Below are 12565 nucleotides of genomic sequence, written 5' to 3' on the forward strand. Positions count from 1 at the left end.
TTAGAAGGAATTTGTAGAATCGTCCTCAGGGTCATTGATTGTTCTATAGCTTACAGTAATACTCCAGTTATGTAAACGCAGTATTACTGTAGTATGACGCGCCGATTTGGCAAGACCAAACAGTTTATCACATAAGTGCTCCTTCCGCATCAATCACAATGACAGGGGGGAGGGGGGGGGGGGTGTGTGTTTTTATTGTGGGTTTGACTTGGGAGTAGTGCACGCACATACACACGCACCAACAAAACAGTGATCTATGAGTCAGAAGGGAACAATAGACCTGCCAGGACGCCACACTCCCAGAACATGTTTTCAGAGTGTGGGAAGTTCAACTCTCTTTTGTTTCGTTGAGTCCATTACCGACTGTGATTTAGTGCCAAGTGCACAGAAGAACGCTGATGGAATGGAAGCATAATCTGATGGACTTAACTGTTAAACACATTCTGACCTGAGATCAGATTCTAAACATGTCTTCTACATCCTGACAGTTTTCTGGGGAAAAAAAGCTATGTTTCTATGTCAGTGGTTCTTCGATTTTTCAAAAAATAGCCAGACCTACAAGCTCATAGCGCGCCACTCGGTGGCGCGCTATGAGCTTGTAGATCTGCTATTTTTTCAATAGCTAAAGCAAAGCATAATGCTAACAACAAAAGGGGTTCCCGCACAAAATGGATAAAACACACATGATGGCACCACAATGGAAACACACCCTCGGGGGCTTTTTGCATTATGCTTTTATCATTGTACAGTACTTGTAAAAACTGTAGTATTCAATCAATCAAACTAAACCGTAACGTCAGGCCTGTGCCGGCCTATAGCGGGTTCGACTCCCCATCCCGACGATCTTTGCTGCGATCTTTGGGGCAGCGGTGGCCGAGCGGTTTGCGGAGCGGTCTTGATATCGGAAGGTCGCTATAGTTCGTATCCCCGGACCGGCACGTTAAAATTACCACCGCTGAAGTGCCCTTTATGGACAAGGCATTGAACTTGAATGTTCTATGAGCAGGGCCTGGCTGTAAACAAGTTCTTGAGCTTAGTCCAGTTACCCTGGGTAAACCTTTCCTTTCCTTTCATACTACAGCCCGCGTCGCAGGTTCGAGTCCCGATCCTGACGATCTTTGCTGCAGAAAAAGCCCCAAAAATATCTTACTAAAAAAAACAAAAAGTCAAATAGCTACAGTACCAAAAACCAGACGGGATACAGATTGTCTAAAATGACTCACTCATGACTCACCACACATTTCGCCAAGCAAGAATTCTGCCAGTGTGTATACGAGTTGGAATGGTTTTGATAAAAAAAACGTGAAAGTTGGGACTTAAGTGTGTTTTTGTATTTTTTTTTATTCAAGTTATCATTCCCCTACACATTTAACCGTAGCCACATTTGAACACTCGAGGGCAAAAAAAAACAAAAAAACATGTAAATATTGTATAACATTATAACAACAAAAATAATAAAACAAAACTTGAAACAACCATTTATACTCTAGTGACGACCCTTCCCTCGGGGGGAGAGAGAGACCGCCGTTTGGCACCATGCAGAAAGGCATTTATAAAATTAAAATAAACCCATAATACACAAGGCATTATTTCTCCCTTTTTTTTCTCCTCTTCTTCTAAACAAAAACAAAAACAAAATCAGTGGAATTTATTCAGTGTTTCACACAGAGGAACGGCAGTGTAACGATGGGAGAGGAGGGAGGGAGAGGGAGAGAGGGAGAGAGAGAGAGAGAGAGAGAGAGAGGGGGGGGGGTGAATTCATCCATAAAAAGGGGGAGAGGGGAGGGGTGCAGAGAGCAGAGGTTGGGGAAGGTTTTATTTGGAGGAGGAGGGTACAGAGAGGGAGGTGATATGGAGGAGGGGACAGACAGGGAGGGGACACAAGGAAGGTGATATGGAGGAGGGGACAGAGGGTACAGGCTTTGGCTGACGTGGGTCGGGGTATCGATGTGCTTGGGAGGACTCGGGAGGACTCGGGTGTTCGTAGTTACGCACGTACGTAGTGGCGTGTGGAAACTACATCTCCCAGAGTGAGTGTCTGTGGAGAGGAGAGAGAGAGAGAGAGAGAGAGAGACAGAGATGAAAGCAAACGCCACAGAGAGAAGGAACGAACAGAGACCCGTCCGTCCGTCCGTCCGTCCCACCCCCTCACGGACGAATACTGGAAAGCTCGCCCTAAAAACACCAGTGTAATAAAGGTCGCATCAAGCCCAGCACACACACACCGGGTGCACAGAGACGCGGCAACGCCTGGAGAATAGAACGGTGGCGTATCGGAGCGTCAGGCGAGGCGTGAACGCGTGTTGGACGGAGCCGGTGTGGGATATAGGGTTCATTGAGAATAACGGAGGCGGCTGTTTTGACGCGCGGCGTTCGCAGACGGTTTGTGCTGGGCTTCATGGTGTAACTTAATAGTACTGACCAGTGTAAGGTTGTCTCATGGGGTTAATAGTACTGACCAGTGTAAAGGTTGTCTCATGGTGTTAATAGTACTGACCAGTGTAAGGTTGTCTCATGGTGTTAATAGTACTGACCAGTGTAAAGGTTGTCTCATGGTGTTAATAGTACTGACCAGTGTAAAGGTTGTCTCATGGTGTTAATAGTACTGACCAGTGTAAGGTTGTCTCATGGTGTTAATAGTACTGACCAGTGTAAAGGTTGTCTCATGGTGTTAATAGTACTGACCAGTGTAAAGGTTGTCTCATGGTGTTAATAGTACTGACCAGTGTAAGGTTGTCTCATGGTGTTAATAGTACTGACCAGTGTAAGGTTGTCTCATGGTGTTAATAGTACTGACCAGTGTAAGGTTGTCTCATGGTGTTAATAGTACTGACCAGTGTAAGGTTGTCTCATGGTGTTAATAGTACTGAACAGTGTAAGGTTGTCTCATGGTATTATAGTACTGACCAGTGTAAGGTTGTCTCATGGTGTTAATAGTACTGACCAGTGTAAGGTTGTCTCATGGTATTATAGTACTGACCAGTGTAAGGTCGTCTCATGGTGTTAATAGTACTGACCAGTGTAAGGTTGTCTCATGGTGTTAATAGTACTGACCAGTATAAAGGTTGTCTCATGGTGTTAATAGTACTGACCATTGTAAGGTCGTCTCATGGTGTTAATAGTACTGACCAGTGTAAGGTTGTCTCATGGTGTTAATAGTACTGACCAGTGTAAGGTTGTCTCATGGTGTTAATAGTACTGACCAGTGTAAGGTTGTCTCATGGTATTAATAGTACTGACCAGTGTAAAGGTTGTCTCATGGTATTAATAGTACTGACCAGTGTAAAGGTTGTCTCATGGTATTAATAGTACTGACCAGTGTAAAGGTTGTCTCATGGTATTATAGTACTGACCAGTGTAAAGGTTGTCTCATGGTGTTAATAGTACTGACCAGTGTAAGGTTGTCTCATGGTGTTAATAGTACTGACCAGTGTAAAGGTTGTCTCATGGTGTTAATAGTACTGACCAGTGTAAGGTTGTCTCATGGTGTTAATAGTACTGACCAGTGTAAGGTTGTCTCATGGTATTAATAGTACTGACCAGTGTAAAGGTTGTCTCATGGTGTTAATAGTACTGACCAGTGTAAGGTTGTCTCATGGTATTAATAGTACTGACCAGTGTAAAGGTTGTCTCATGGTATTAATAGTACTGACCAGTGTAAAGGTTGTCTCATGGTGTTAATAGTACTGACCAGTGTAAGGTTGTCTCATGGTGTTAATAGTACTGACCAGTGTAAGGTTGTCTCATGGTGTTAATAGTACTGACCAGTGTAAGGTTGTCTCATGGTGTTAATAGTACTGACCAGTGTAAAGGTTGTCTCATGGTGTTAATAGTACTGACCAGTGTAAGGTTGTCTCATGGTGTTAATAGTACTGACCAGTGTAAGGTTGTCTCATGGTGTTAATAGTACTGACCAGTGTAAGGTTGTCTCATGGTGTTAATAGTACTGACCAGTGTAAGGTTGTCTCCGGTCACCTCCCGGGTCAAACTGGTCTCCTTCTCCTCCCACTTCTGGACATGCACCAGCTTAGCACCGTCCACCGAGACCAAAGACTGCAGGAAAACAAGAGACAAAGAGACAGTAAATCACTCACAGCGCTCTCAGACAGACACAGACGGTCATACGGATGTTCGTGTAGAGAGACAGCAAAGAGAATCAATAGAAGGGGCGAGCCGCCCCGCGTCCGAAACGGTTGAGAAATGACAGAGTTACCGTGTGGGGGTCTCTCTACTGTACCCTCTACTGTACTGTACTGTACTGGCACACCCGAAATCACATCATATATACAGTTAATATGTGCGTGTGTTGCGCACAGGTGGTGAAAAACAACCATGCTGTTTTCGTGCTCAGACCCAGCCACCCACCCAGCCACCCAGAGACACACATAGTCACTTAAGGAAGTGGTTGCACCACTTCCTTAAAAACAGGAGATCCGGGCTCTAAAAGTTAAAGAGGAAACGGCCTTTATTTATTTAAGGCTGAACAGTTTGCAGAATTACAGTACATTTCAAGAACAAACTCAATACAAAGACTGTTAACTGTGAGTGGACGACCCAATTAAGCATTACACTTGTTTACAACAGGGTCCACATTGTTCAATTCATCAAAAAGAATCGTGTAGCGCCATGTCCAGGCGGTGTACTGGGTGTACTTGTACATCAAGCTGCCTCGCGCTACAGAAACAGCAGCTCGTGGCCTTTGGGCCTCATGGCTCGGCCGGGCTTACTTACTCATACACACAAAAAAAAAAAGAGAGAATCAATATTGGCCCAAATCTTGTAAACGTACTTGGGCTGAGAGGTAATTTGTTGACCGAATAGTCGATTTAAATCAAAACTGTAAAATTGTGTCTGCTGCTTGCAATCGTGCTACAGAGACCGGCCCTTTCAGGTTTGGGTGAGGAGGATTGTTTGAGAACTTGGCTGTTGAAAGACTAGGTAGAATTATTATACGGCCATATCCGGAGTTTAAAAAAGGCAAAGCGATGAGTTTGCACACTCTCCCTTTTACGACTTTATGTCACAATAAAGTTAAACAGGACTCGGGAGACGGTGTGTGCGTGTGCGTGCGTGTGTGTGAGAGAGATGGTGTGTGTGTGTGTGTGTGTGTGTATGTGTGTGTGTGTGTGTGTGTGTGTGTGTGTATGTGTGTGTGTGTGTGTGTGTGTGTGTGTGTGTGTGTGTGTGTGTGTGTGTGTGTGTGTGTGTGTGTATGTGTGTGTGTGTGTGTGTGTGTGAGAGAGATGGTGTGTGTGCGAACGCAGCTTTCTGCCTTCCTCTGACCTCTGCTCGAGTTCAGCACCCGTCGTTAAAAATGGTATGTGGATGTGAGTGACCTCATTTGATCCTCGTTATGGCCAGAGTTTACAAGACATGTGTTGATCATCTGTCAAATGATAATTCATTCAGTATGGAGGGGGGAAAAAAAGAAAAAGGATAAAATAATGATTAATGGTTCTTTTATGCTCCCTTTGTGTTTTAAACAGTTATAATTTAGCTATTGAAAAATAGCAGCTCTACAAGCTCATAGCGCGCCACTCGGTGGCACGCTATGAGCTTGTCGGTCTGCTATTTTTGAAAAATCGTGAAAATGTGGCACAAATCTTTTGAATGTATATTCTTTCAGAGCCAACGTTTTTAACTCAAATCTTTGCTTCCGAGGGGTTCCTGGAACAACATATTTTCAGATGGGGGTCGGTGGCCAATTACATATCATGAAATATTGAGCACCACTGATACAGAAACAGGAGGTATTTCAGAAAACGGTCAGAAAGATATTTTTTTAATTCGACGTCAGGCCTAAATGGGTGAGCCAACAAAAGCTCCATCAACTAAGACCATGATCACCGTTGCTGCGTTATGTGGGAATGCACTTCATGAAGTATTTTTTTAATCCATTGTGTATTTTATGTAATGTTTTTATTGTTGTATACCGACTGTCAAGGGAAATTTTCTATTTGATGTCAGATTTAAATGGACAATAAAGTTCTCTTTATCTTAACAGATTATTCGACTATGATGGGACAGCACAAAAAAAAATACTATATCGTCTCTGACGGGCACTGGAATCCTCATATGTAACAAAAACGTACATTTCAGGATTAAAATGAGCAAAAGTAGCAGATCTACAAGCTCGCTTCACCCCGCTTTCGGAGCTTGCGGATCTGCTACTTGCGATGCTTTTGTGCGACACTGTAGTCTTGTGTTCAAGACAAGTAGGGCCGTTAATTTACCAAACACAAAAAGTAAAAAATTCTAAGACGAGGGGTTTCCGACAGCTTTTAAACGTACGGTATACATGTGTGTGGTTGGTACTACGGTACGGTCTTCCTTCTCACTGTGATTTATAGGATGTCGATGCATCGAGGAGGTAGGGTGCGTTTGGAGCCAGTGGCTCCGTTCCAACAAGAGAGGCTTTGTTTCGCGAGACCAGTTTTCCTCAGCTCAGCAGCACCATAGACCCGTCTCCCTCTCTCTCTCTCTCTTTCTGTCTGTCTGTCCTCACATATCACCCCCGCTGACCCCTCTCCAGCAGCCATCATTCAACTCTTTCTTTCTTTAATCCCCCCCCCTCTCTGCCCCCCCTCTCTCTCTCCCCCCCCCCCCTCTCTCTCTCTCGCCTCCTCAGCCCACATTCTTTCCGCTCCGTCCTCCAAATTAAAATACCCCCGCAAACATTTTTTCCAAGCATACAATTTTAAGTTAGCACCTCATTGGGCTTCTGATTTCACGGTTCGGTTCGCGCGGGGGGGGGGGGGGGGAATCGGTGACTGATCGTCCCTGACACCTCACCCCTCACCTCTGACCTCACCATCCCCGAGACCCCCCCCAACACCCCCCCCCCACCCCCCTCCTCCTCCTCGTCTCCCCAAAGTACCAACAGCAGAATGACAGGCGCTTCGGAGAGCACTTTTAGAAAAAAGGGCTCCTCCGACAGTTCCGTCCTAACATTCTTGGCAACCCTGACAGCGATCACAGGACAGGACAGGACAGAAGGAAGGGAAGGAAGGACACAATGTCGGCCATCTGGGATTACCATCATCATAATTAGCATCATAATCAACATTGTTTGTTTTAGTATTGTTTCGGGCCCTTATTACCGTGTGGCGCTGAATGTCCCTTAAGACCAATGAAAGGCCTTATCCATCTGGTCTATAAATACTGGGGGCTAAAAAAATCTTGTTAAAAAAAATAAAAATAAATAAAGATAAAGTATACTGGGCAGCTTTGCGCCGAAATGTATTTTACTTAAAAGTGTCAGAACGCCACGTCCAGTAAGGTTTTTTTTGGGCCAAAACAAATTTGACCTTCCACCTGAGGAGGGTCAAATAGTTTGGCCGTCAAACATGGCTGTATATATACAGTACGTGATGTGATTTACTTTTGACACTTTTAGTGGTTTTCCACCTTTTTCATATCAAGGTCCATTATTTATTTATTTGGAATTTGAGCCCACGGAAAAAACCACCATTTGATGGGATTTAGTTTAAGCCTCGCAAGAAAGACCCCAAAACTAGAGAATGTTTCGTTATCATCGGATGAGATTTTGTCTACAATTCCCATGCTGTATTTGGTACCATTAGGAGAGAAATAGCAGGAAAACGTTCAACATAACAATTCTTTTACATTACATCTAATTGTGTAGACTTCTTGTAGGCCTACATTAACCCATTCTGAACGGGAACCCATTTTGGTGTTATAGCATCATGTCATGCTTTAGCTATTGAAAAATAGCAGATCTACAAGCTCATAGCGCGCCACCGAGTGGCGCGCTACGAGCTTGTAGGTCTGCTATTTTTGAAAAATCGAAGAACGACTGACATTTTTTTAATCTGATCTCAGGTCAGAATGGGTTAATCAGACCAGTGTGTGTCCAGTGGAAACCTCGTATGAATCTGATCTCAGGTCAGAATGAGTTAAGTAATGCAGATAAAAGTACAAAGATCTAATAAGGATACATTTTGGTTACCAACTGTCCATCATTGAGCGTTTAGGGACCCACCTTGAATCCCCTCATGGTTGAAAACCACTGAATTAGTGAAATACTTTTTGAATACAAGCTGTCGTGCCACCTGGAAGAAAAAAAAAACGCAACTATGGAGAAAAAAAAAAACAAGCCAACTTTGTCGGGGAAACAAGCCAACATGGCAACCCTGGACACTTGGACAGGTGGCTGTTCAGTGTTCAGTGGTCAGGTTGCCATGTTCAGTGGCCAGGGGGGACATTGTGTTCTCCCTCTTCTTCACTGCCAGGTGAAAAGAATCCTTCATCTACACCACTGGCTCCCAAAGAGGGGTCCGGGGCAGGGACGGATTAACCGCCACAAGGGCCCCTGGGCCGGTACATTTTTTGGGGCCCCATAGCGTGCCTTATTCGTGTTTTTATCAACATTCTGACCTAGATTTTACAAAATCAACGGCCAATGAAGGTCTCCAGGACCTTTTTTACAGGGCCTCAAACCCAGTACAGAGCGGTCCGATTTCCCCCGAAGGGCCCCAGAGAGCCAAGGGCCCCTGGGCCACGGCCCCATTGGCCCAATGGCTAATTTGGCCCTGGTCCGGGGAGGACCCCCAGTTCCATGGGGTCCACCAGCTAAATGATAGTTTGAGTGAGGAGTCCTTATGGGGTTAGTCTAACTCTGAGAGGGTACAATTTTTTACATTTTATTCACTATTCAAGAGTTAAAATTAACATTGATTTTACAATATAAAAAATTGGGGATCCCGAGAGATAGAAATGCCATTAAGATTAGATTAGATCAGATTCAAGTTATTGTCTGTATTGCACATAGTATACAAATACTTTGACAACTAAATGAATAGTGGCGTCTCTAACCAGAGTGCCATTTAAGTCTGGGTCTGGACTTAAATGGGGGTCCGTAGCCTAATGCAGGTCAAACTGGGGTAAACGGGTTGAGCCGTAAACATATTCTCTTGTGGGGGTCCCTCATGGACCCTGGCATATATATCTTTTCTAAGGGGGTTAATATAAGTGTCAATTTTTGGGGGTCCTTGACATGAAAAGGTTTGGGTTCTGTGGTTCTGTTCACCTGGCAGTGAAGTGGTTCTTCACTGCCAGCCAGTTGAACAGAACCATGTCATTCATCTGAGACACATGGCGGTCTTATCAACTCCCTCCTTAGGGGGATGGGGATAATTGGCAATGAATGAATACAATATTAACCCATTCTGAACGGGAACCCATTTTGGTGTTAGCATCATGTTATGCTTTAGCTATTGAAAAATAGCAGATCTACAAGCTCATAGCGCGCCACCGAGTGGCGTGCTATGAGCTTGTAGGTCTGCTATTTTTGAAAAATCGAAGAACGACTGACATTTTTAGAATCTGATCTCAGGTCAGAATGGGTTCATCAGACCAGTGTGTGTCCAGTGGAAACCTCGTATGAATCTGATCTCAGGTCAGAATGGGTTAAGAGACGACCGTGGGATCAAATCAGGCAGAAGACTTGTCTTAACGGGACTTTGTCTTGACATGAACCCTAAGTGTCCCTATTCTGGAGTGAACCATCAATCAATCAACATTGATTACATGTTCAGACGAATGATGAGACCCTGGGGTGGGTGAGTGAGTGCTTGTTGATAAAAACTATTTTAGGCAAAATGGGATTTTGGGCTGAAGAAGAAGGAAAAAAACTGGGATTGGACCAAGTATAGCGGGTGTGTTCTAACCCTGCATGAAGAGAGTTTAAACATTGTTTATGCATAAAGTGAGTTTAAACATTGTTTATGCATAAAGAGAGTTTAAACATTGTTTATGCATTAAGAGAGTTTAAACATTGTTTATGCATAAAGAGAGTTTAAAGTTTAAACATTGTTTATGCATAAAGAGAGTTTAAACATTGTTTATGCATAAAGAGAGTTTAAACATTGTTTATGCATAAGTGAGTTTAAACATTGTTTATGCATAAAGTGAGTTAGAAATCGTTGTTTAATACAATCAAGAAAGGACTTTTTTGCCACTCAGGGGGCATTCCCACATAACTTCCGGTATGATTCCGGGCAACACGCACAGGGGGGGGGGGGGCAACAAAATAAAAAAATGGCAAAAAATTGCCACGCCGACCGACATAACAATGTTCTCCGCGGCTCCGCCGCGTAATGAGGAGCGTCCGTCCTCGCAAACCGCAAAAATAGCCGATCTGAACGAGGAATAGCAACGCTCTCGTCAGGATGGGGGGGGACGGGGGGCAGCACAAATATCCGAGTAGGGCAACCAAACCAAATGGTCAGCTACGCCCCCTGAGAGACACATGAGTTCCCTGTCATAACGCTCTCTGGGGAACCCCCCAGTCAACAGCATATTGGGTTTAACTTGGTCTCTGGTCCACACGGTGCAGCTTAGCTAAACATGAAACATGTCAAAAGGTTTTCCAAACTACGCCTGGGGGATTCAGCTCATATATTTGTCTCACATGTGACCTCTGAACTATACGTGGAGGATCCCAACGTCCCGGTCTGACGACCCCCCCCGACCCCCCGACCCCGTCACGTCCCGAGTCTCACCTGACCTTCTGCCGTCGGCGGTGGTCTCCTCGAACTCCTCGCCCAGCTTGAAGCTGATCTCGGTGTTCTTGAAGGTGCTCTGGGTCTTGACGGTCACGTTGTCCCCCTCCAACCCGATGATGGTGGTGGGCTTGGTCTTGGTGGCCACCTGGCGCATGGCGAAGCCCACACCTGGGGGGGAGAGAGAGAGAGAGAGAGAGAGAGAGAGAGAGAGAGAGAGAAAATGGTAAATATAAAAGGCATTTATATAGCGCCTTTATCCAAGGCGCTTTACATAGATTGTGCATTACATTCATTCACCCATTCACACACACATTCACACACCGATGGCAGAGGAAGCCATGCAAGGCACCAACCAGCACATCAGGAGCAATTAGGAGGTTCAGACTAGAGTCTTGCTCAAGGACACTTTGACACTTTTAACTCTGGGGGAAGCCGGGTTCGAGCTGGCAACCTTTACCGGTTACCATCCGGCCCCTGAGCCACCTCCGCCCCCCACAGAGAGAGAGAGAGAGAGAAGAGAGATGAGAGAGAAGAGAGAGAGAGAGAGAGGAGAGAGAGAGAGAGACAGCTGGGTGAGGTAATGCAACCTAACGCAACGCCACCCGGCGGTCCACATGTTTTATTCAACACATCAGGTGAAACATTCAGCTTTTTCCCCCTCGCTATTATTGACCCATTAGGGAAATTAAACGCTGTGTGTAAAAACCTCCATTATTTATACTTTAACCCATTCTGACCTGAGATCAGATTCATACGAGGTTTCCACTGGACACACACTGGTCTGATTAACCCATTCTGACCCGAGATCAGATTCTAAAAAAATGTCAGTCGTTCTTCGATTTTTCAAAAATAGCAGACCTACAAGCTCGTAGCGCGCCACCGAGTGGCGCGCTACGAGCTTGTAGATCTGCTATTTTTCAATAGCTAAAGCATAACATGATGCTAAACACCAAAATGGGTTCCCGGTCAGAATGGGTTAAGCACACTGGGCGGGGGCGGGACCCATTTGTGGGTCCCTTTTTTTGTGTCTACATTTTGTTTTGAATTATTATTTAAAAAAATTAGGGGGAAAAAATGCTAATAATATAATAATAATTTCATGAAGAAATCCAAGAAAAATCTAAAAAATTCCATAAATTAGAAAAATGTTTTAAGAATTAGTGCAAATAGCCGATCTACAAGCTCACAATTTCTAAAATATTAGTGCAACTTTCGTTCATTTTTTACCCCTCTATCACACAGAACTATGTTTTTTGTGTGCATATCACTACGCCCAAAAAATTGTTCCATGTGATGGAGGGGTCAAAGTTGAACGACAGTCGCGCTAATCTTTTTGAAATAGATCAACAATACAAACTACGTTCGTTTTGTGGATTAATTTACTTTTACTGCGTGGCCCCAGTGACCCCCACAAAATGACCAGAAATACTTAATATTCACTAAAACCAGAGCAAAACTCCCACCACGGGACTCGGGAAATCAATTAATACAGTTGCAACCACTATATTAATGGCAAGTATTTCATACAGCTTAAGTTAAATCTGAACTATCCCTTTAGGAAGTTTGAGAAGCTCTGCCTCAGAGAACCTGCATTATCATCATGTCCAATTCATCGCTTCGTAAACGTCGATAGCAAATCTCGATCGTTCGTTCGTTGTCCTGATGAGTCAACGTCTAAACGACAATCAATCCGGCGTCACCTGCAATTAGTACGTTTTTAGGCAAAAGTTCAACACAGTTCCGACATCGATTTGCCCTTTTGTCTCCTGTCTCCGATCTGATCTATCAGGACTCACAGCCTCCAGCGTGGCATGTTCTTCAAACAAAACACAAGTCCATTTGACCTGACTGCACGTCTGAGCCTGTTGGTGTGATTGGGGGGTGTGTGTGTGTGTGTGTGTGTGTGCGTGTGCGCGTGTGCATGCATGCGTGTGTGTGTAATACTAGGGGGCCAAATGTCCCCACAACTTCAAGTATAGTAGACTTCGAGACGTGGAGGACATTGTGAGGACAATTCTCCTGATCCTCACTAGAGAAAT

At 44.5% G+C, this 12565-nt stretch overlaps 1 protein-coding gene across 1 annotated transcript in view; it reads right to left on the reverse strand.

Annotated features, from left to right (window-relative positions):
* Positions 1–1321: 1321 nt before the first annotated feature.
* Positions 1322–12565, reverse strand: part of fabp3 (fatty acid binding protein 3, muscle and heart) — a 14447-nt gene continuing 3203 nt past the window's right edge. The window contains exons 2-4 of the mRNA XM_080786875.1: positions 10522–10694; positions 3952–4053; positions 1322–2038 (exon numbers count right to left, since the gene is read on the reverse strand). Of these exons, the coding sequence (XP_080643001.1) occupies positions 1988–2038; positions 3952–4053; positions 10522–10694 (326 nt within the window). The 3' untranslated portion in view covers positions 1322–1987. The remainder of the gene's footprint in view (positions 2039–3951; positions 4054–10521; positions 10695–12565) is intronic.

Source organism: Protomyctophum bolini, assembly GCF_963924005.1.
Source record: "Protomyctophum bolini genome assembly, chromosome: 17".
In the NCBI taxonomy this organism is placed as follows: Eukaryota; Metazoa; Chordata; class Actinopteri; order Myctophiformes; family Myctophidae; genus Protomyctophum; species Protomyctophum bolini.